A 20,326-nucleotide genomic window follows, 5' to 3' on the forward strand; every position below is an offset into this window, starting at 1 on the left:
CCTCGACTCCCTTTGAACTTGCACTAATGCGAGTTTCAGTTTCGTGGGAATGTGTCAGAACTTTCAAATTACCGTGGGGCGGTTAACTTGTCATTACTCCATTAATGGTGGTATTTTGTTTGGTTGTTTTTGATTCATTTATACAGGAGTTTTAGGTTGTCAATTCAGACAGGAAATGTCCACAGCGATGGCTCACATACGGTTTTACTGGGTTTTCTTGTCTCTCGTTCTTGGTAAGGGGATGGGGAATGTTTTATGTGATATCACGGGAGTGCGTACATGAAAATGGAAGTCAATGTAAATGGGAGGTGGTACTGCCTTCGCCTGTATTCTTCCTCCATTTTTTTCCTCTTCTGACGATCTCGCTTTCGATACTTCCACCGCTTTTTTGCTTCACTCTTCTCTGCTAGTTCTTGTTTGTAACTTGTTTCCAATCTTCGTTTCCCATTACTCGTGTCTATCTCTCTTCTTCAGTTGCTTCCTTTTTTGTCTCACAGTTCCTTTCCCTTCTTCTTTCATCAATCTCTTCTTCCTTTATCAATCTCACAGTCTCTCTGCTTCTTTCCTCAATCTCACAGTCACTATCCTTCCTTTCTCAATCTCACAGTCTCTCTTTTTATTTCCTCAATCTCACAGTCACTATCCTTTCTTTCTTCCTCAATCTTCCAGGCTCTCTTCTTCCTTCCTTTCTCAATCTCACAGCCCCTTTTTATCCTTTCTTTCTCAGTCTCCCAGTCCCTCTTTCTCCTTCTTTCCTCAATCTCACATAGTGTTGCCCACGAGACGAGACTTTGGCCTGTCTCGTCTCGTGGAGTCTCGTGGAAATGCTGTCTCGTCTCGAAAATATTCGTTTGTCTTATGACACATGGTTAATCTCGTCTCGTCTCGAATTTTTAAAAGCCTGTCCCGTCTCGTCCCGTGGGCAACACTAATCTCACAGTCTCTCCTCTTCCTATATTCATCCCTAACTTCTTCAATCTCAGTTTTTTTCTCTTTCTTCTTCCTTTATCAATTTCACAGTCTCTATCTCTCTTTTTTCACTCTCATTCTCATAATCTTTCTTCTTCCTTTCTAACTCCTAGTCTCTATAAACCTACCATTCATGGTAATAAACGGTAAAGAATGCAGTAAGATTGTAGGGCAAACTTTAGCTCCAAGTTATGCACATACTTTTTTTAATTTATCCAGCTGGCGAAAATTTCCCTAGAATTTCCTTCCTTGTCCATGAATTTCCTTTCTACTTTGGAAATAACTCGTATGCCTACAGAGAAAAATGAAGAGAAATGCATGGTAGCCAGTACTAAATTTGATAATTATAGCAGTATTCGGGCAGAAGCACGAAGGAAAATTTGTTCTGTTGAATAATTGTTTATTTGGTCCTCATAAGCATGTGTTTAGTCAACGGAATTGTTTTGTTCTTGCTGTTGTTCCAATCTGCACAAACCTTTCTTTGTGTTCAGAATTCCCTAGTCTACTTCTGCCTATATTTATACTCGATATCCGCTTGCCTCACACCCTTCCCACACCTAAAGGGGAGAAAAAACGCAAGAAGCATTACATTTCAATCGCGGTTACCATGGCAACGGATAGCGCGGTGCCAAGTTAACTGTGAAATCTCTCTCTCTCTCTCTCTCTCTCTCTCTCTCATTGCCCACAGCCGAGTAGTTGCCTGGCAACCTCCCCCATCAGTGATGGCCCCGCCCACAGAGCGCTCCGATTGGTCGCGAGGATAGCCAATCGGGCGTGGCCTTAAGGATGCGTTAATCCGAGAAAACCCTCGAGAAAGAGGCAGTAAGCGCGCGTAAAGGCATCAAGTTGGGCTCCTCGCGTGGCGCAGTGTCTATCTCCTTCCCCCTCGGCTCGAGTCCTTCCCGTGCGAGTGTTTTGTGCGAGACGACATGACTCTGGTCATGGATGGCGGCGGAATGAACCGATTCGCGCCCGATTTCCTCGCCAGGCTACGCGGAACCCCCCTGCTGCGGTTCCCCCCGCCCATGGGGCCCTACCCTTTCCATCTCTTCCCGGCGTACGGGAAGGTCGCGGCGAGGGATTTCCTGCATCTTCATCTTCCACCGCCGCTAATTCCGCTGCAGCCCACCAGGGGAGAGAACCACGGACCTACCACGTGTTCCGAGTCGAAGGCGGACCCCGTCGCAAAGCAAGGTAATTAGCAGGTAAGAGGGAGAGAGGCTGTGATGATTTCAGGTGGTGGCCGGGGGGAGGGAGAGATCCTTCCCGAAAATTCCAATTGGGCATCGACGTTCACTTTGACTTTCTTTAATTCGCTTTATCGTCCGTTTTGACAGCCCTAACTAGTAACAAGTGAAAAGTTCTGTTCACGAAACTCAACAATGGACACGTGCACAACTATAAGCTGGTGTAATGTAAGCTTCTATTGTTGTAACGAATTTCAACTTACAGCTGTTTTAACGGTTAGTCAGTCAACAATTTCTGTGCAATGGGGGTGACATGCTTGTGTAGTCTTATCGAAATTGACATTTAATTTAATTTAGTTCTTTCCCCAGCTGAGAAGCTAAATTTAGGTTCTTTGTAATCTTTCTTAGCGACGATGTTTCTTAATTTTTCTACAATATCTGTAGATAAGCCACACCTTTCTAGATTAATAGTACATTTTGAAGAAAACTCTAACATGCTCACAGGAATTCCAGGTAAAGTTGAGTTATGGGCAAGATTTTTAATTCTGTGTCAGAGATAAGGGGTAAATTCACAGTTAAGTTGTTTTTTTTAAATTATAATTTTGATGTCTATGCAATTTCCCACCAGTAAAGTTTGATATAACCCTCCACTTCGGATGAAAGTGGCTGGAATCAAGACTGGAAGGAAGTGCATCATTTTAACCACACACGACACGTGACATACTTGCCCACGAACACGGTTGGTAGTGCGTCCAAGGTTCGAGTCTATAGTGCGTAGTGTTGTTCACAAGGTTTTTCCTGTTAGTTTTGGTATTAAGTCCACTTTTTATGCAAAGGAAGGCTAATCGGGACGGGAGCAACATTTTTAAAGAGGGATCCCAGCCACTTGTGCTCCCACCTGGTATCGAACCCGGGACTCCTTAATTACAATACTACGCCATCGGGGAGGCTGCGGTGTTGTTCACGAGACGGTACAAACTAATATTTTCGAGACAAGTCGGCATTTTCCGTCTGAATGCCAGGCGGGATACACAAGTTGGATGATTCTGAGTGTGATGAAGTTCCTATAGACTCTCATCTGGCGACAAAGAGCGTGGTGCTTATCGCGTGTGTGCAGGGCCTTGATTGACTGACTGATTTATTTTACTTAGTTTTCTGCCACTTTTGGCTAATCGGGAATACGACGATTAGTGACGATTTGATGGAATTGATATAGGTACACTCACAAAGAACACCCATGCCCAGGCAGGGATTCGAACCCGGGACCTCTATTGTCGTAGCATGCTGACTACCTGGCCTTGAAGCCCGGTATGTGCAATGTAAAAAGAAATCATTTCATTTTCCTGCCTCATTTCTAGAGAATTTCATTAATATTCATGAATATATTCCAGTATTAACGCTTGACAAGTACTCGAGAAAACCCTTACAATCAGAGGTCCCAGATTCGAATCCTGAGCAAGGCAAGGATGAGTCATTATGTTTGTCCCACCATCCATTTCTTCATTTCATCCATTGTCCATATCGTCACGAGAAATAGGTGTTAGATACGGTGAAGAAGCCAACAAAAATATTCAAATAAGAAATTTCATGTCTCGATCTCGGCTTAATCTAGGTTTACAAATTCCTGTCTCTTTCTCTAACGTGTCGGTTTACAATTGCCTGCCTTCGTTCTCGTATTAATTTACAAATTCCTGTCTCGTTATGTATCGTCTCGGTTTACAAATTCCTGTCCCGTTTTGTGTCGTCTCTGTTTACAAATTCCTGTCTCGTTTTGTGTCGTCTCGGCTTACAATTTCATGCCTCCTTCTGTGTCGTCTCGGTTTACAATTTCGTGACTCGTTCTCTGTATAGATGTGTTTTATTTTACTTCGCATTTCTGCCACTTTTTGCTAATCGCGAAGATGAGAATGAAAGATGACACGATGAAATTGATGAAGGGACACTAATGTTCAGGTCGGGATTCGAACCCAGGACCCCTGGCGTCCTACCGCATAGGTCTACGTTAAACATGAAACAAAACACGTCACACTCTATTTAAGTCTAGATAAGTAGTACTGTAAAGTAATTTGGTGATTTAGGATAATTTCTTATACATTTTTGCATTTCAACTTACTTTTGCAGTAAGTTTGAGTCCCATCTTGATTTATAGATGTTTGTTTTTCTTTCGCTGTCTTGTGTAAATTTTAAAATGTCTCCATTTTCCTACCATCTGTATTTTCTGTTCCGTCGGAGGAGAAAAGATCATTCTAGAGACTTGTAATTAGTATCTACAATTTGTGATCAATTTTATATTACTAGAAACTGGCCACACTGAAAAACAATAGAATCAAATGAAGTCAATTTGTTCTGAAATTAAACGTGTAAGAAAAGGTAAGTTTAAATCAATGTATAAACTATACGTTTACTGAAAAAAGTTTACACTTTCTATTACAACGAATCAAAAATATGATTTTAATTTTAATGAATTGAATAAGCACCTACATTAACCACAAAGGGCTGATAAATTTTTGGGGGTCTAAATAACTGTGTATTCATAACTTGCTTGCTTCCGTACAAGGATACTATAACTCTTATTAGGAATAGGTTTATAGTATCTTTGTACGGAAGCAAGCACGTTATGAATACACAGTTATTTAGACCCCCAAAAATTTATCAGCCCTTTGTGGTTAATGTAGATGCTTATTCAATTCATTAAAATTAAAATCACATTTTTGATTCGTTGTAATAGAAAGTGTAAACTATTTTCAGTAACTGTATAGTTTATACATTGATTTAAACTTACCTTTTCTTACACGTTTAATTTCAGAACAAATTGACTTCATTTGATTCTATTGTTTTTCAGTGTGGCCAGTTTCTAGAGGGCTGAGAAATTCTTGGGGACTACACTGCCATGGACGTCCGCAGGATTTTTTCCAGGGAGGGGCAAGGAAGGTATTTTTTCCAGGGGGGGCCAAACAAGGCACATTTTCTCCAAAAAGTGTTGTTCTCTAAAAAAAACATTGCTTAAATTTCAATTTATGATGTTCATGCAATAATTAACACATATTATTGTGGCTAAAATGAAATTATATGTGTGAAATACATCATTTTTGGTTGACTTTCATTTTCTAGGGGGGGCCACAGCCCCCCCTTGCCCCCCCCTTCCGGACGCCCATGTACACTGCCTATTCGACTTGCTTGCTTCCGTACAAGAAAATGTCGCGTTGTTTCTAGTTGAAAATAATTACAACTTCTCTTCGCGATACTACAAATGAAACAAAACAAAGCTCATATTTTGAAAATATTTTAAACAGTGTACTGTGTCTTGGTTTTACTATTTATTAGTTATTATGATGTTATGGATTCGCTTTAATACTAAACGGTGTCCCGTACATTGGAGGTCGCGTTAGGCTTATTGATACGTGCTGCCATCTATGAGCGTGATTATAAACAACATGATTACCAGGCGAAACTGTTGTACATGAGAACGATTACAAAAGTAAACAACAGATGACAGTGCCGTTACACTTATAAAATTAAATACTAGATAAAAAGTACTTTAAAGTATCTAATTTTATGTTCATCACAGTTTATTAGCTACTAATGAAAGTTTTGTAAAACTTATCTTTGTTGGAATAAATTAGAGCTTCAATTTTCACAACATTGAAATGAACTTTGAATACCTGGTGTGAGTTACATGCATTTTAGCAAATATTAAACCAGGAAAAGCATATTACAACCTCACTAATAATAATAACTACTTCCCAAATGCATGAGTAATGATGGGAGTAGATAGTACATATGGGAATGGATGAGTCAACTTCTATGTTAATGTATCGCTTAAGACAATCCTCTTCGATATACGAGTACGTTTGAGCCATTGAATTTGAATCTGGCAGTGTAACAGACTTACAAAGAAAATATCCAGAAGCAACACATTTAAATCAGATAGGATCCATTATTTTCGGTGTTATCGATCTCGCTTATGTCCCTCAACGAGAATCGAACCTGGGACTCGTTTGGTTAGAAGAACTTACCCATGTACTTTTAAATCCGCATGAAATCCCTAACACTTGTAACCTTAGTGTACTTTACCAAGTAATGGTAACTTTAATTAGTAACTTTTTAAAATGAGTAACTGTTACTCGGTAACTTTTAGAAGTTAGTAACTGTTACTCGGCTATTGGTTACAAATTTGTAACCGTAACTCCGATAATTTTACAAATCTGTAACCGTAATTCTGCTTACATTTACAAATCTGTAACAGCAATTCTGTTTAAGTTTACAAATTTGTAACCGTAATTCTGTTTACGTTTACAAATCTATAACCGTAATTCTGTTTACAGTTACAAATCTTCGTAACTCCATTACGTTTAACCCTAACTCACTTACTTTTACAAATCTGTAACAATATCTTGAACAATGTCTTCTTTTTATTAATCTTATTGCAAACCAAATATGTTTAATACCATCCACATACTATTGAGTATTTTACATGATCTCGGTTATTTTGGTGTTGACTATAGCCGTATTTTACAGACAATAGCTTGAAATCTTTAGTAATCAACAGGAGGAAATTCACGTTCGAAGACTTACAATAAAATGCTGCTACTCATTGTTTTGGAAACAGAAAATGAAAACAAATTTTGTGTTGTTTTGCGATTAATGTGAATGTAGGCGCACTGCATGTTAATCCGTTCACCTGTTATCAGGCTTTGTGCTACTCGTAAAGTCACAACAGGCCAAGAGGCTGGATTCGATGAGTTCGCAATCCCGACAGGGCTGTTCAAATCTCTCCTATAACGTATCCGTTATATTGTACTCATTTGTTAACAATTATAGTATTTTATTTGCAATTTTATAGATATATTTGTCGAACATGGTGGGTATATGGTTGTTCAACTGATGTGAATCACGTTTTATCTCCCGTGAACAGACTTCTACTTAAAATGTCTTTGGCACCATTATATTTCGTATGACGAGATTTATGAGCAATTTTACATAATAATATGAAACAATTTGTCATTCACGCATAATATGGAAAAGGTAATAGATATTTACATTTCACAATAGTAGCACACAAACCTATCCATAGGAAATAATATTCTGTAACCAATGCCGCGTTTCACTTGAAGATCGACCAGTCCTCAACGCAGGCTTGAACAATGTTTGACAGCACTGCAGCGATGCTACTGGCTGATCCGTTCCCAAGTGACATGTGTCGCATGTAACGTCTTCCTCAGGCAGTGGCGACGATTAGGGGGCGTGGAAGGTAGTTGTTCCCCTCCGTTTTGCCTCTTGGTTCTTAATGGTAAGCCTTGTTTACTATTCCTGGAACGGCATAGTATCATGGTTGTTTAAGGTCCAGGAATTCATAAATTCTAATGGGTTCCATTGGGTTCCGTTGCAGGACTAGTGTTGCCCACGAGATGAAACTTTGGCCTGTCTCGTCTCGTGGAAATGCTGTCTCGTCTCGAAAATATTCGTTTGTCTCGGGACACATGATCAATCTCGTCTCGTCTCGAATTTTTAAAAGCCTGTCCCGTCTCGTCCCGTGGACAACACTATGCAGGACTGAAACCTTCTTTTCTCGCACAATTTAAATTCGGTGCATATTTAAATTGATCCGGAGAAAAAGGTTCCTGGACCGAATTTAAATTCATCCGGAAGAAAAGGTTCCTGGGCCGAATTTAAATTCATCCGGAAGAAAAGGTTCCTGGACCGATTTTAAATTTATCCGGAAGAAAAGGTTCCTGGGCCGAATTTAAATTCATCCGGAAGAAAAGTTTCCTGGACCGAATTGAAATACTTTACAGATAGAAAGGATCTTTACGGTCCAGAACCCATTTACACTTGCTGATTTTCTCTCCTGGACCGGAATTGAATTTATTTAAAATTCCTGGACCTCTAACTCTAACAACCCTGCATAGGCTCCAGCGCTTTATGCTGCTACGAAGCAACTCGCGGTCAAACAACCAATTAGGCTTACTGCTTGGGCAAGAAGCGACAACCTTCAAAATCCCCCTCCCCAAAGCAGCCAGCAGGGAAACAGGATTTTGTCAAAATAACCATTCTGCGCTGTGAATGGACACCGGTTGATACGGCGGCCGGATACTACGAGAAAGCAAACTATCATTGCTAACCCCCCCCCCCCCGCGTTTTGGCATCCACTCGCCCCTACTGTTCTATATTATATTGCTATTTGACAAATTCACGAGATAGTATTATAGTTGTAATGAATTTGTTACAAGTGCCTTCTGTTCAAAAATAAACATTGAACAGTTTTACATTTAACCCCCTTCAAATTCAACTAAAAGCTCCACACACAGAGAGAACCCAAAACGTGTGAATTGACACATATGTTGACTCCAATTACACATTAACGTGCGTAAACTGCAAATTATGCTCTTTTTGGTGTCAGAGCACACACAGAGAAGGCACTTAATCAGCTGATGTTCCGTGCGAGTGATGTACTAATGAAAGCATCAACTGGGAAGATGACAAGATCATTTGAAAAATACACATAATAGCTGTTAGTTGATGCACCAGAAGTGAAATTTTGTTATCTTTGAAACGATCTTGTCTGATTTTAAGAATTTATGCATTTTTAGTGCATCAAACGGAGCACCAACTGACAAAAGTGCATTTTTATACATTTCTGTGTGTGTTTTGACACCAAAAAGAGCATCATTTGCAGTTTAAACACGTTAATGTGTTATTGGAGTCAACACATATGTGTCAACTGACACGTTTTGGGTTGTGTAAAGCTTTGTATTTGAAATTGAAATTCAAATAAAAGTTGCACAGCTTTGCTTGTGACCCTCTTCAAATTCAACTAAAGTTTACAGTTTTCAATTTAAGCTTTGTATAAAGACTATAGAATATTCATTACGTCTCTTTTCAGTTGCTCAACATTTTTCCCTTTAACATCCATTTAACATTCATTTTAAAATGACATTTACCTTGAAACACCAAAAAGTCTTCAAACGCTTGTAGTCTTTTTGGATCCTACAAGGCCAGGTCGCGCTTTTTCTTTTTCCAGGCAATTTGTGAATGCGGGTTCATTTCTTGCTCTCTGATTGGCTGTTGGAAAGTTACGGTGCTCTGATTGTGAGAATTTCTTATTTGCGCTGTACGTTAGGTTAGGTTAGCTTAGATTAGAAAAATTTACGCTGAAAGTAGGAAATAATATATTCTCACAATCAGAGCACCGTAACTTTCCAACAGCCAATCAGGGAGCAAGAAATGAACCCGCATTCACGAGTTGACTGGAAAAAGAAATTCGCGGCCGGGCCGGGCCTAATCAATGAACACATTTCAAGAATTCAACAACTTTTTTAGTAGATGCAACTGCTCTTTTCTTCCGACTTGGTCGTGCTCTGTGTTTCAAACCCGCCACTCGCGCCGCTGCGATCGCGCCTCCCTGACATTAACGGTGAGGGAGTTGATGTGTCGAATTAAGTAGAAATTAAATGCTCGTTACGGGGCACAACACGCAAAGTTTCTCAGCCAGTCGACAATGTTGTTAGAACAAGAGGAATTTTCAACTCGGGTAATGTACAGAACGGTAAAACATCTCAGGCAATCTATGCATGTTTTGCTTGCATGAGAAATATACATATTAAATCATCATACACGAATTATTTTTTTCACTACGTGATTATTTGTGTTCGTTTTTAGTATTTTTCAAAGTCTATAAATAAATGTATCTTTTAATAAATAATTCAGATTACAATAGTCTTTTCATATTACTAGACATGCAAACTTGGCGTATTAATTAGCAAAGTCTACTTAAAGGTCTTCATGTTTTAGTTACTTTTCGTCCTTTAGCCTTATCAATATTAATATTTTGGAGCACTAGAAAGATAAATATAATGAACTGGAAAGCATTCTTAAAGTGTAGTTTACTTGATGTAAATATGTCCTTACAATTATTGTTCTCTACCAATAACTCTAGGCACATTATATTTCGCCATCTATAGTTCTTCTGGAAAGTACAGTACTGTGAAAAAGTTTTGACAGAAATCGATATTGAATAGCTCATCGATATCTTGAGATTAAAGAGTACCAAATATCATGTTTAGTACATTGTATCGGTGTCCCGACAGAACGTACCAGCGACAAAACGTACCACTAGGGTTTTCGCGACGAAACGTACCACTCAGATAAACACCTACCTTCAAGATATTTACTCCGCGACAAAACGTACCACTTGAAGGAAAACGCTTGAACTTAAAATCAAAAGAGAATAAAGTGGTTAGTGGCCCGTCGAGTGATCACATTTGTGGAGTCCCGAATGATGCTCAGGTAGATGTGAAGATGCATATGCAAGAGGCGAAGAAAAGGATTCGAGAGGAAGACACGCCAATTACCAAGATTTAGAACGATACTCTAGGCAACCTACACGACAAAGGTTAGGTTAGCTTAGGCTAGGTTAGAACTGACACAACTAAAACGAAAATCGAAAAAAAAGACGAAAAGATAAAACGAAAGAAAAAATGTGGACCACAGCTTAACCACAGCTGATTTTAAACACGCCAATATATGCATTATATAGTAATTTTGCCAGTCCAAAGCGTGGATAAAGTGTGATGCAAATCAGCAAAAACCATCAAGTGGTACGTTTTGTCGCATCGCAAATATTTTTAGACTCATTAGAAGACCCTTCGCAGTAGCCGGTTAGGTGGTAGGTACGTTTTGTCGCTGGTACGTTCTGTCGCATATTCCATTGTTATCATATCCGAATTAATTAACATCATTTCTCCTACTCGTTCATATTAACAATTGTTTCTAATCTCTACAGTAAAAACCTGTCCTTGTGCAGGCAAGAGTTAAAATTCAGTTATTGAACAGGGAAGAATCCTCCTATGTTGCCGTTCGCTTCCTTCCTCACATTTCTTTTCCTTCCACTGCCTGGGGCGTCGTCCTCCGGGGGCAAACGGGGTCGTCCCACTCGATCAGGGCCATCTCTGTGTTTGAGTTTATTATCAAGTCTACTTTATGCATAGAGAGGCTAAACGAGACTGGACCTACAGTTTAAAGTGGAATCCGAACAGCTATGTGCCTCCACCGGGTGCGTTTGCTTTTAAAAGAGTTGGATTAATTGCTGGCAAGATTTAATTGAAGATACTGCAGCATAACATAACAAGTATATTTAAGCTAAGAGATTACTGTTATTTTGATGTCATTATGCAGAGGCGTCTCCTGAACGCACGCGGTGCATGCTACGCATGCGTCAATTGTGGGAAAAAGGACAGCTTGCTCTGCGACGACATTAATGAGCATTTCTACATTCTAATTTCTTCATATAGGAGAAGTATTTATTTTACACGAGAACGATCAACTAAGCTTATATTTCATTTCTTGGATCTGAAGTGAAGGAAAGTAACAATTCTTTTCCCACAATTGACGCATGCGTCACTTCAGATCCAAGAAATGCAATATAAGCTTAGTTGAGCGCTCTCGTGTAAAATAAATACTTCTCCTATATGAAGAAATTAGAATGTAGAATTGCTCATTAATGTCGTCGCAGAGCAAGCTGTCCTTTTCCCCACAATTGACGCATGCGTTCAGGAGACGCCTCTGTCATTATGTATGTATTAAATAAACACATACCTACAATAAGAGTGTTCTTTAACAGTAACGCTTACACTACTTTTAAAATTCTGCTGTTCTTTGTCATTAAAATCATAAATATATAACATAGCCATGTTTTTTATTGGAGGAAAGTGGAGAGCAGGAGGAGCAGTGTAGAAAGATGGGGGGTGCCAAGAATCCACCTCACCCGGGTCAAAATTTTACCTTGAGACCTCCCTGATTTCCCCCTACATGTCCCTATCAGTTCCTTTCTCTTGTTCATCTGGCACCATATCGATTCACTTAATTCTTTCCATTATCGTGAAATCCACATCTCAGAAGCTTCTAGTGTTTCCATATCCTTCTTCCGCATTGTCCACATGTCCACTTCATACAGCAATGCACTTCATGCAAAGCACTTCAGAATCATATTCCTTATTTCCAGACCCATTTGAACATAAAAGTTTCATCTTCCTGACGAAACACTAATTTGTCCATTACTATTCTTGAGATCTCTCATTTGCAATCACCCTGTATCGGGTGGTCAGAATTCAAGTTGCCCTGCTCAAGTCTTCCGGAGCCTGTTAGAAGCAACACATTTCAGTGAAACTTGGCATACAGACTATGGAGACCATGGAGAAGCGAATGCTGGGGGGAAAAGTTCGAATTTTCACCACCAGGTGGAATTGTGGCGCTTAGAATTAAAGTTCCCTTAGATTTTGGTGAAACTTGGTAGAAGCTAAGGAGACCAAGGATGAAGCGCACGCTGGTGTAAAAAAAATATATACGTACAGTTCAAATTTCCACTACCAGGTGGCGCTGAAATAACAACTAGAAGTCGGACATTCAAAATTTAATGTTTAGTTTATAATATCAATACGGCAGGGTTCAATATGCGCGCCGTAAACGTGAATGCCTCTTTGGAAGCTAAGAGTTCAGCGCCACATTTCCATCTGGTGGCGAAAACGGAATCCGCTGCTTCGAACGGGCTCCAGAAGGCTCTGATAGGGCAACTATAATTACATACACCTGGTACAGTGGGATCCAAAAGTATTACCGTGCAAATTGTCCATCGCCATGTTCGTACACTTTCTTTGACCCAATAAGAGCTTCAAGAATTAAAAATACATAAAAAGCCATCGCTCAAAAGTACATAGGATGTAACAGAAAAATTAATGAAAATTATCATGGACAATTTGCACGGTAATACTCATGGATCCCACTGTACTTTCCAAATATCTGAAGTCTTATACTTGTTAATTTAATTCCTCCGTTTATCCTGGCAATGATTACTTCATCTAGAGAGAGAGAGAGAGTGTTTGTTGCGGCTCGGGACTGTTGTGCATCCGTACCGCTGAGATTATGATAAAAAACACTGCCGTACTGATTATACGTGACTTTATTGTATATAAAGCTTAAAGCATGAGCGAACTGTAAACTATACATAAAAATACATAGCCTTGTGAACAGTGATCCTTTTGTGTGCAGGTGTCTCTGTCTGCTGTACGCTCAACGTTGTTCTATTGTTTTTGTTAATACTCAACGCCAAGAGATGGCGCTGGTTGGCTTTTTACACACTAGTTTAGCGATGACAGAGTGCATGCAGTTAAATGATATCATTTCCATTCTCGTGTCGATATAGCTGATCTTTGCGAATGTATCTTTGCAGGAACGAAGTTGGAAGACAATCCCGAGGAATCACCAACTAAACGTCGCCGCTCGAGGACAAATTTCAACAGCTGGCAACTGGAGGAGCTGGAGCGAGCGTTCATGGCGAGCCACTACCCTGATGTCTTCATGAGGGAGGCCTTGGCCATGAGACTAGAACTCAAGGAGTCAAGAGTGGCTGTGAGTATCTTCAAAAAAGTCCCTTTATGTCATCCAGATGCATGGTATTTATCACGATTCACATGGTATTTAATTTCAAGTTTAAAAATAATAATTAAAAAAGCATACATTTTCTACGTTAAAGGGTCAACGAGTCAAAATTATTATTGCCTGATTGATTTGCTTTATTTTACTTCGCCTTTTGTGCCACTTTTGACTAATTTGCGAAGATAGGGATGAGTGTTGACATGATGAAATTCATGAATGGACACACACAAACATCCATGCTCAGGCCGGGATTCGATTGATTAATTTGGTGTTTTTAGTCCACTTTATGCACAGTAAGGCTAATCAGGACTGCACCTACAGTTTAAAGTTTGATCCCAAACCACTATGTACCTCCACCGGGTATCGAACGCGGGACCCCTTGATTACAAGGCGACAACGCTACCACTGCGACATCCTGGAGGAAATGCCGGGATTCGAACCCGGGACCCCTGGCGACGTAGCGCGATGTGCTAACCACTTCGCCACGGGTGCCGGCTCAACACTATTTTTATTTTTAATTTATAATTTTGGGTGCGTCAGCACTTATGCTATTTTGCACCCGTCACTATATACGGGGTCCAGCCCCTTACCAGAACTAAAATAACAACGTCATGTTGTAACTAAAATATTTTGACTTCGATTAAAAGCTCAGGCTGTGAAGAGGCACTCAGCACACACAAGGACAAAACACAGGACAACAGAATAAAAATTATACTGGCCAGAGTCTCGTTCGTCCATGGTGTACTACGTGGAAGCTCACCCCTTACACCCCTGAAAACTATTATTGAGGTGTTAGCTATTAAATATAATATTTTTTTGTTTTAAGAAAAACGGTGCTCTTGTACATCACCAATGAATTAATAATTCTAAAAACATGAAGGGGTAAATTTTCGTGATATTATTTCTAATTATAATTTAGTTTAATATAATCAATTTTATGTAATAAGTTGTACCTCTCTTTTTAATTTGATTTCGCAAAAGTTATTTAGCAAATAATCTTTGACATTATTATCATGAGATGGAAAACTATTCAAGTCTCCCCCCTCCCCCCCCCCCGAGTTAATCCCGAAGGTCGATCCATCCTGGTCTCTGGAAATAGGTCCCAAGCTACACCCATGTCTTTATGGGACTATGCGGTTTCACGTTTTGTGCGAGAGAAAATAATCTATATTGACTGGCTTATAGCTTATCAAGAGTACCAAACATCACGTTTTAGTACCTGGTGTCAAATTCGAATCAAGTGAGAGAGTATTTCCTGCTCGTTTAGTTAAAAATTGTTTCTAATCTTGACATATCGAAAAAAAAAACTATTTTTGCGCACGAGCGATTTAAATATATCCGTGGCGCAACATCCCGTGAGGGCCAAGGCTTTAATACCGACTGGTGGCCTCACTTCCACTGGGAGATCATCCAGTTACGAGATGACGTGTGGTCAGCACGACGAACCTTCAGTCGTCGTTATAGGTTTCCATGACCGGGTTACGCTACTCATTCGTAGCTCCCCGATTTCCTCACGATGGTGGGTGCCCACCGATCCCATACGCAGGCCGAAATCTCAGGAGAAAAGTTGTTACGCTTCCCCCAGGAGAATCGAACCTGCGCGCGTCCCGTAGCCCTAAGCATGAAGCCTTAAATATATCTATGATTAATTTGCGATGCGATGGTACCTGGCTTGCAATGTGGGAAGTTTCGTTCACATTACTTCCATCGCAGTTGTGCGTCTTCAATGATACGTAGTACTCATCTGCCACTATCGCTTGAGGTTGTATCTGGAAAATTCACTGCAACTATTTACAGTGATTTAAAAATTACATCATATTGCATCTCTCAACTCACGTTCGTCTGCAACTACATTGACTATTACACCAAAATTGATCAAAGCTTCTTGTGAATTCACCAGTTGAAGAGTAATTGTGCGGATTTGTCTAAATACCATACCACACTGTAATAGCGTACGTAATGAATATAGTTTTCTCAATATAATTCATCTTCTGTTGTTCCAGAACAAGATAGATAAAGTTCAATATTTCGAAGACATATTTATGTACGCACAAGTGCCATCTACTTTCCATTTTTCTAACTACATTCTTCACAAAATTATTTATGATAACTGATAGAAAATGTGTGTTTTTCTGATTTAGTCAGCAGGGGAATCCCTGTTATGGAACTACAATATAACTGGGGCGTTTTGAAAAATAAAACTACATTTACAAAAAGAAATGTTGTAATTAGCGAAATTTTATAAGGGCACATGCTACATTTATCATTGTTCTTTCCTATTCCACCGTGTATTTCGATTTTTAGAAATTTAGACATTTTTTTTCCACGGCGCATATTGAGCAAAGATCTTCCTAATGAACCTTGATGAAAGAGCAATTGATTATTATCAAAAATAACCCGGATGAACGAACAATTAAACTTCCTACCGTACCGCATAACTTTTATGGGTTAGGAACTAGAACAAATATTTCCTTCTTGAAGTAGGAACCACAGATTACACACATAGGGACGGTAGTAATCTGTGGTGACAAAGCACCATTGGAATTGTCCAAAAGAATACATCAGTTTCGTGTTTGGGAAATAAAAGCATATTTACTCGATTGTCTAATATAGAAAACAAATGGTTGCTGAACACCGTTGTATACAATATGATATCTCTATAGAATATAATTATAATCCAAATTAACACGAATAATACTGTAATTATATTGCTGTTTCTAGTGCTGGATAGTTCGACTAATCTTACTAGTTCTGTGATGACGTTGTTTCAGAACATGTCCATACAATTTGTCCAGAACTGGAAACAGCAATATAATTATGGTATAATTACAGTTCACTTGCATTATATTATATTCTAAATGCATTTTATTTTATGCAACGGTGTTCGGCAACCCTTCATGTTCGACTATATTTTTATATTTAAAACATTAATAAAAGTAGTGTTCGAACTCTCCATCGTTCCTTCCCACCTAAAACCTTAAAGTATCGCCATCTAGTGTCATGGCAGGTCCTTCATGAGGAAGTTTTTCATTTTCCGAACTGTTTCTGTTGATGTGTCAATCGGTTTTTTGTTTCCAGTAATCCCCCCCCCTCCCTCAAACACACACACAAGGCCTCCCCATCATTTCCCCAAAAACGTAATAGTGGGATCCACTAGTATTGCTCGGCAAATTGCCCATGACTATTCATTTTCCTTTTACATCCTGTGTGTTTTTAAGCGATGGATTTTTATGTATGCTGGTGCAGAAGTTGTCAACAGTTTTGAGTTTCCTTTTAATAAGGTGCACGAATATGGTGATGGACAATTTGCACGGTAATACTCATGGATCCCACTGTATAGTCGGAAACGACAAAGGGCATGCGAATATTTCTATATGTGTATTATGTGTAAGGTGCCCAGGTTTTTAAAACAACAAAACGGGACGTTTTTCATACTTTCTTGGAGGAAAAACGAGAGCGTTCTTGTCACTTGTTCAGAAACCACTCATGTACGAAAACACTGGTTCAGTGGGGGCATTAGTTCCAGGTAAACAGAGAGGAAACTCCAATGTTTTAAGAAAATTGGAACATGGCACATTGTTGGCATTGAAATGTGACATAATTTCTATCAGCAATTACTAATGATGTTTCTTCCAGCTTCCATCTTCCAATATTTATGGTGTTATGTAGTAATTATATGCCGATGAGTCATTGTCACAAAAAGAGACATTTTGGCGTCCCGTTTTACGTTTGAAAGAAATCGGGACAGAGACTCAAAAAAAGGGACTGTCCCCACTGTCTGGTTATCTTAATTATGTGTCGAACAGCCATCGGTTCACCACTCACTGGTTACAATGTAAATCTCGTGCAATATTTTTCAGATCTGCCAAGGATAGGTTTCCTTCCCTACTTTTCAACACGATCAGAACCAGGCACGTAGCCAAGGGGGGGCTAATGGGGCTGAAGCCCCTCCCGAAATTATACAAATATTCAATTGAAATAGTGTGTTGTAGTAAAAACTTTTACTTCCTTAGCAGGTTTAAACTCTATTTTACGTATGAAAGTTCATTTTATGTGCGAACAGGGAAACTATTTTTGTTCGTTTTTTTAGGGAAGGAAACACTACTTTCAATTCTAGTTCATTTATATGACAGGTCCTTTACTTGTCACAGGATTTGATCGACCTTCAAAATGGCTAGAGTGTGTTAATCACCTACGTAATCCTCCTTGATTCCAGTGAGTTGAAAAATTATAACATAACTGATGAGATGAAAATTCGAACTTCCTGCTTTTCAGCCATTAATATAATAATCTTTGTTTTGATTGGTTGATTGCGTTGCTGTTTTAAGTCCACTTTATGCACAGAAAGGCTAATTGGGACTGGACCTACAGTTTAAAGTGGGATCCGAACCACTATGTGCCTCCACCGGATATCGAACCCGCGACCCTTTTATTACAAAGTGACGACGCTACCTACCACTGTGCCATCAGGGAGGTCCTAAATAATGTTTGTTATTTATACAAATTTATATTTTCACATACATTTTTTTCCGGTCAAACTTTAACCTGTTAAAGTTTATTTCAACATATGGCGACAGGTATGCAAAATTTGAGCGCACGAATTTCCGAAAAATTAAAATTAGATACGTTCACAAAGTATTTGCTTATACGCGAATTTTACATAAATTCTTGCACTTGCTTCAAAATCGATTTTTGCCAATTCATTTTTCTCCTTCAGACAAAAAAGTAAATGCAAAAGCTGAAACAAAAAAAAAAACAACATAAAGTCTTTAGCTCAGATCAAATGTTTAAATGCTGGAAGGTGCATCAGGACACGCATCAATTTATGCATTTCTACAAATTTTCTTTCTGCTCAGTCCGGACATTTAAGAAAGTTTCGTCTCTTCTCAGATCCAAGACTTATCAAAGTTTAGTTTCTACTGAGCTTCAACATTTATTAAAGTTTCATTTTGCTCAGCTTCGAAATATATCAAAATTTCATCTCTTTTCAGTTCTAACATTTACCAAAGATTCTTTTCTACTAAGCTACGATGTTTATCAAATGTCAGATTTGATAAGTTTCGACATTTATCAAAGTTTAATCTCTGCTCAGCTCTGACATTGATCAAAGTTTCATTTCAGCTAAGCTACATTTATCATAGCTCATATCTAATCAGGTCCGACATTTATCAAAATTTAATCTCTGCTCAGTTCTAACATTTATCAAAGTTTGCTTTGTACTAAGCTACGATGTTTAGCAAATTTCATATCTGATATTGCACTTATCTCAGTGTCATATCTGCTCAGCTCTAATATTTATCAAAGTTTCCTTTCTACTCAGTTACGACATTTATCAAAGTTTCATCTATGCTCAGCTCTGATATTTATCAGTTTCCTTTTTTCTTCTTTGACAGGTGTGGTTCCAAAACCGTCGTGCCAAGTGGCGGAAGAAGGACCACACGAAAAAGGGTCCAGGTAGGCCAGCTCACAACGCGCATCCCCAGACGTGCAGCGGAGAACCCATCCCACAGGAAGAGCTGGAGAGAAAGGAGCAAGAGAGGCGAGAGAAGAAGATTCTGAAATCGCTGGAGAAGCAACAGAAAAAGCTAGCCCTAAAAGGAATCCAGATGGATCTCGCGACGCTAAGAAGAGACTGGGAGGAACAGCAGAGGAAGAAACGCGAAGAAGGGAGGAGCTCTACAAGTGAGAGTTTGGATATCAACTGTGATACACGGACTACATTCAAAGACGACAGTAGTGATATAAGTATCCAAGAGTGCGCGGTTAGTTGTAGATTACCGAACAATGAACCCGAACATGGAGAGGACGTTCAGACGGCTACGACGTCAGCCACTGGACAGTCCGAGGATATTCAGCCACCGAAAGTGAAGAAACCCAACCCGTTCAGTATCGAGAGTTTGTTGTTTAAGAAAGATGAGGTGAACTCTTCTTCTGATCGTCAAGGTAGTGGATCTTAATTGACTGTGTATTGGTGGAGCGGATTTCACCTTACCTATGAATTGCAGAGCCAACACATTCTTGTATGCGTGCCTGCGGACAGGTACTTGGTTACATGTAACGTCATCATTGTTAGGTCGTGGATCAGAACAAGATATGTGGGGTTCAGAGAACAAGTGGCGTAACTACATTCAGGTCAGTTTTGAGGAAGAGACATTTAAATAACTTAGTATTATGTTTAGCTAGTGGAGCACAAATATTGTGGTGCCTCTACGAGCAGGAATTTGAAACTAAGGAGATACTTACTCATAGCACTGAAATGTTGGTTCTAAGGTATACATGTAACTCCATTTCCGTGAAAAGTAAAGTTACGCCACTTGCGCTCTAACCCCCTCATTTCAGCATTAAAGTTCCAAATTTGTGTAAAACAGGGTGATAATTGACTTCATTTGAATGTATTTAGAGCGTGAGAACAAGAAATGTAAACACACACACTTGTGACTTTAATGTTGATATCGTGTTGTGATGTATAGCCTTCCACTGATGACGTTGCAAGGAAGCAGAGTATCTCCGCAGGTTTTATATGTAAGAAGGTGGTGGCAAAGCACACTCGTACTAATGTCACTTGAGGCTACTTCGAGTAGGCTGGAAAGTGTTTATACTGGTCTGTGAGGGGTAAAATTGTTTAAAACCCAGCCATATATCATCCTCTTAAGAAAAGTATTTATTCTTTGAATGACAAATTATTCGAAGAGCGACAAAAGGTTTCACTGTCCGAAAGATCGTAGGGAAATTGGAAAAGA

The 20,326-nt window shown here is 39.3% G+C and overlaps 1 protein-coding gene across 1 annotated transcript; it reads left to right on the forward strand.

Annotated features, from left to right (window-relative positions):
• Positions 1-1,898: 1,898 nt before the first annotated feature.
• Positions 1,899-19,867, forward strand: LOC145990530 (uncharacterized). Its single transcript, XM_083126224.1, has 3 exons — positions 1,899-2,163; positions 13,381-13,559; positions 18,980-19,867. Exons 1-3 carry the CDS (start codon positions 1,899-1,901, stop codon positions 19,541-19,543), a joined length of 1,008 nt encoding a protein of 335 aa, XP_082982350.1. The 3' UTR covers positions 19,544-19,867.
• The last annotated feature ends 459 nt before the right edge of the window (positions 19,868-20,326 follow it).

The sequence above is a fragment of the Lepisma saccharinum genome, chromosome 7 (genome assembly GCF_977018435.1).
Source record: "Lepisma saccharinum chromosome 7, izLepSacc3.1, whole genome shotgun sequence".
Lineage (NCBI taxonomy): Eukaryota > Metazoa > Arthropoda > Insecta > Zygentoma > Lepismatidae > Lepisma > Lepisma saccharinum.

Excerpts from the sequence above, each read along its gene's own strand:
- LOC145990530 (XM_083126224.1), top strand. The coding sequence starts at position 1,899 with ATGACTCTGGTCATGGATGGCGGCGGAATGAACCGATTCGCGCCCGAT. Across the intron at positions 2,164-13,380 it reads GGACCCCGTCGCAAAGCAAG|GAACGAAGTTGGAAGACAAT; the intron begins GTAATTAGCAGG and ends GTATCTTTGCAG. Across the intron at positions 13,560-18,979 it reads TCAAGGAGTCAAGAGTGGCT|GTGTGGTTCCAAAACCGTCG; the intron begins GTGAGTATCTTC and ends CTTCTTTGACAG.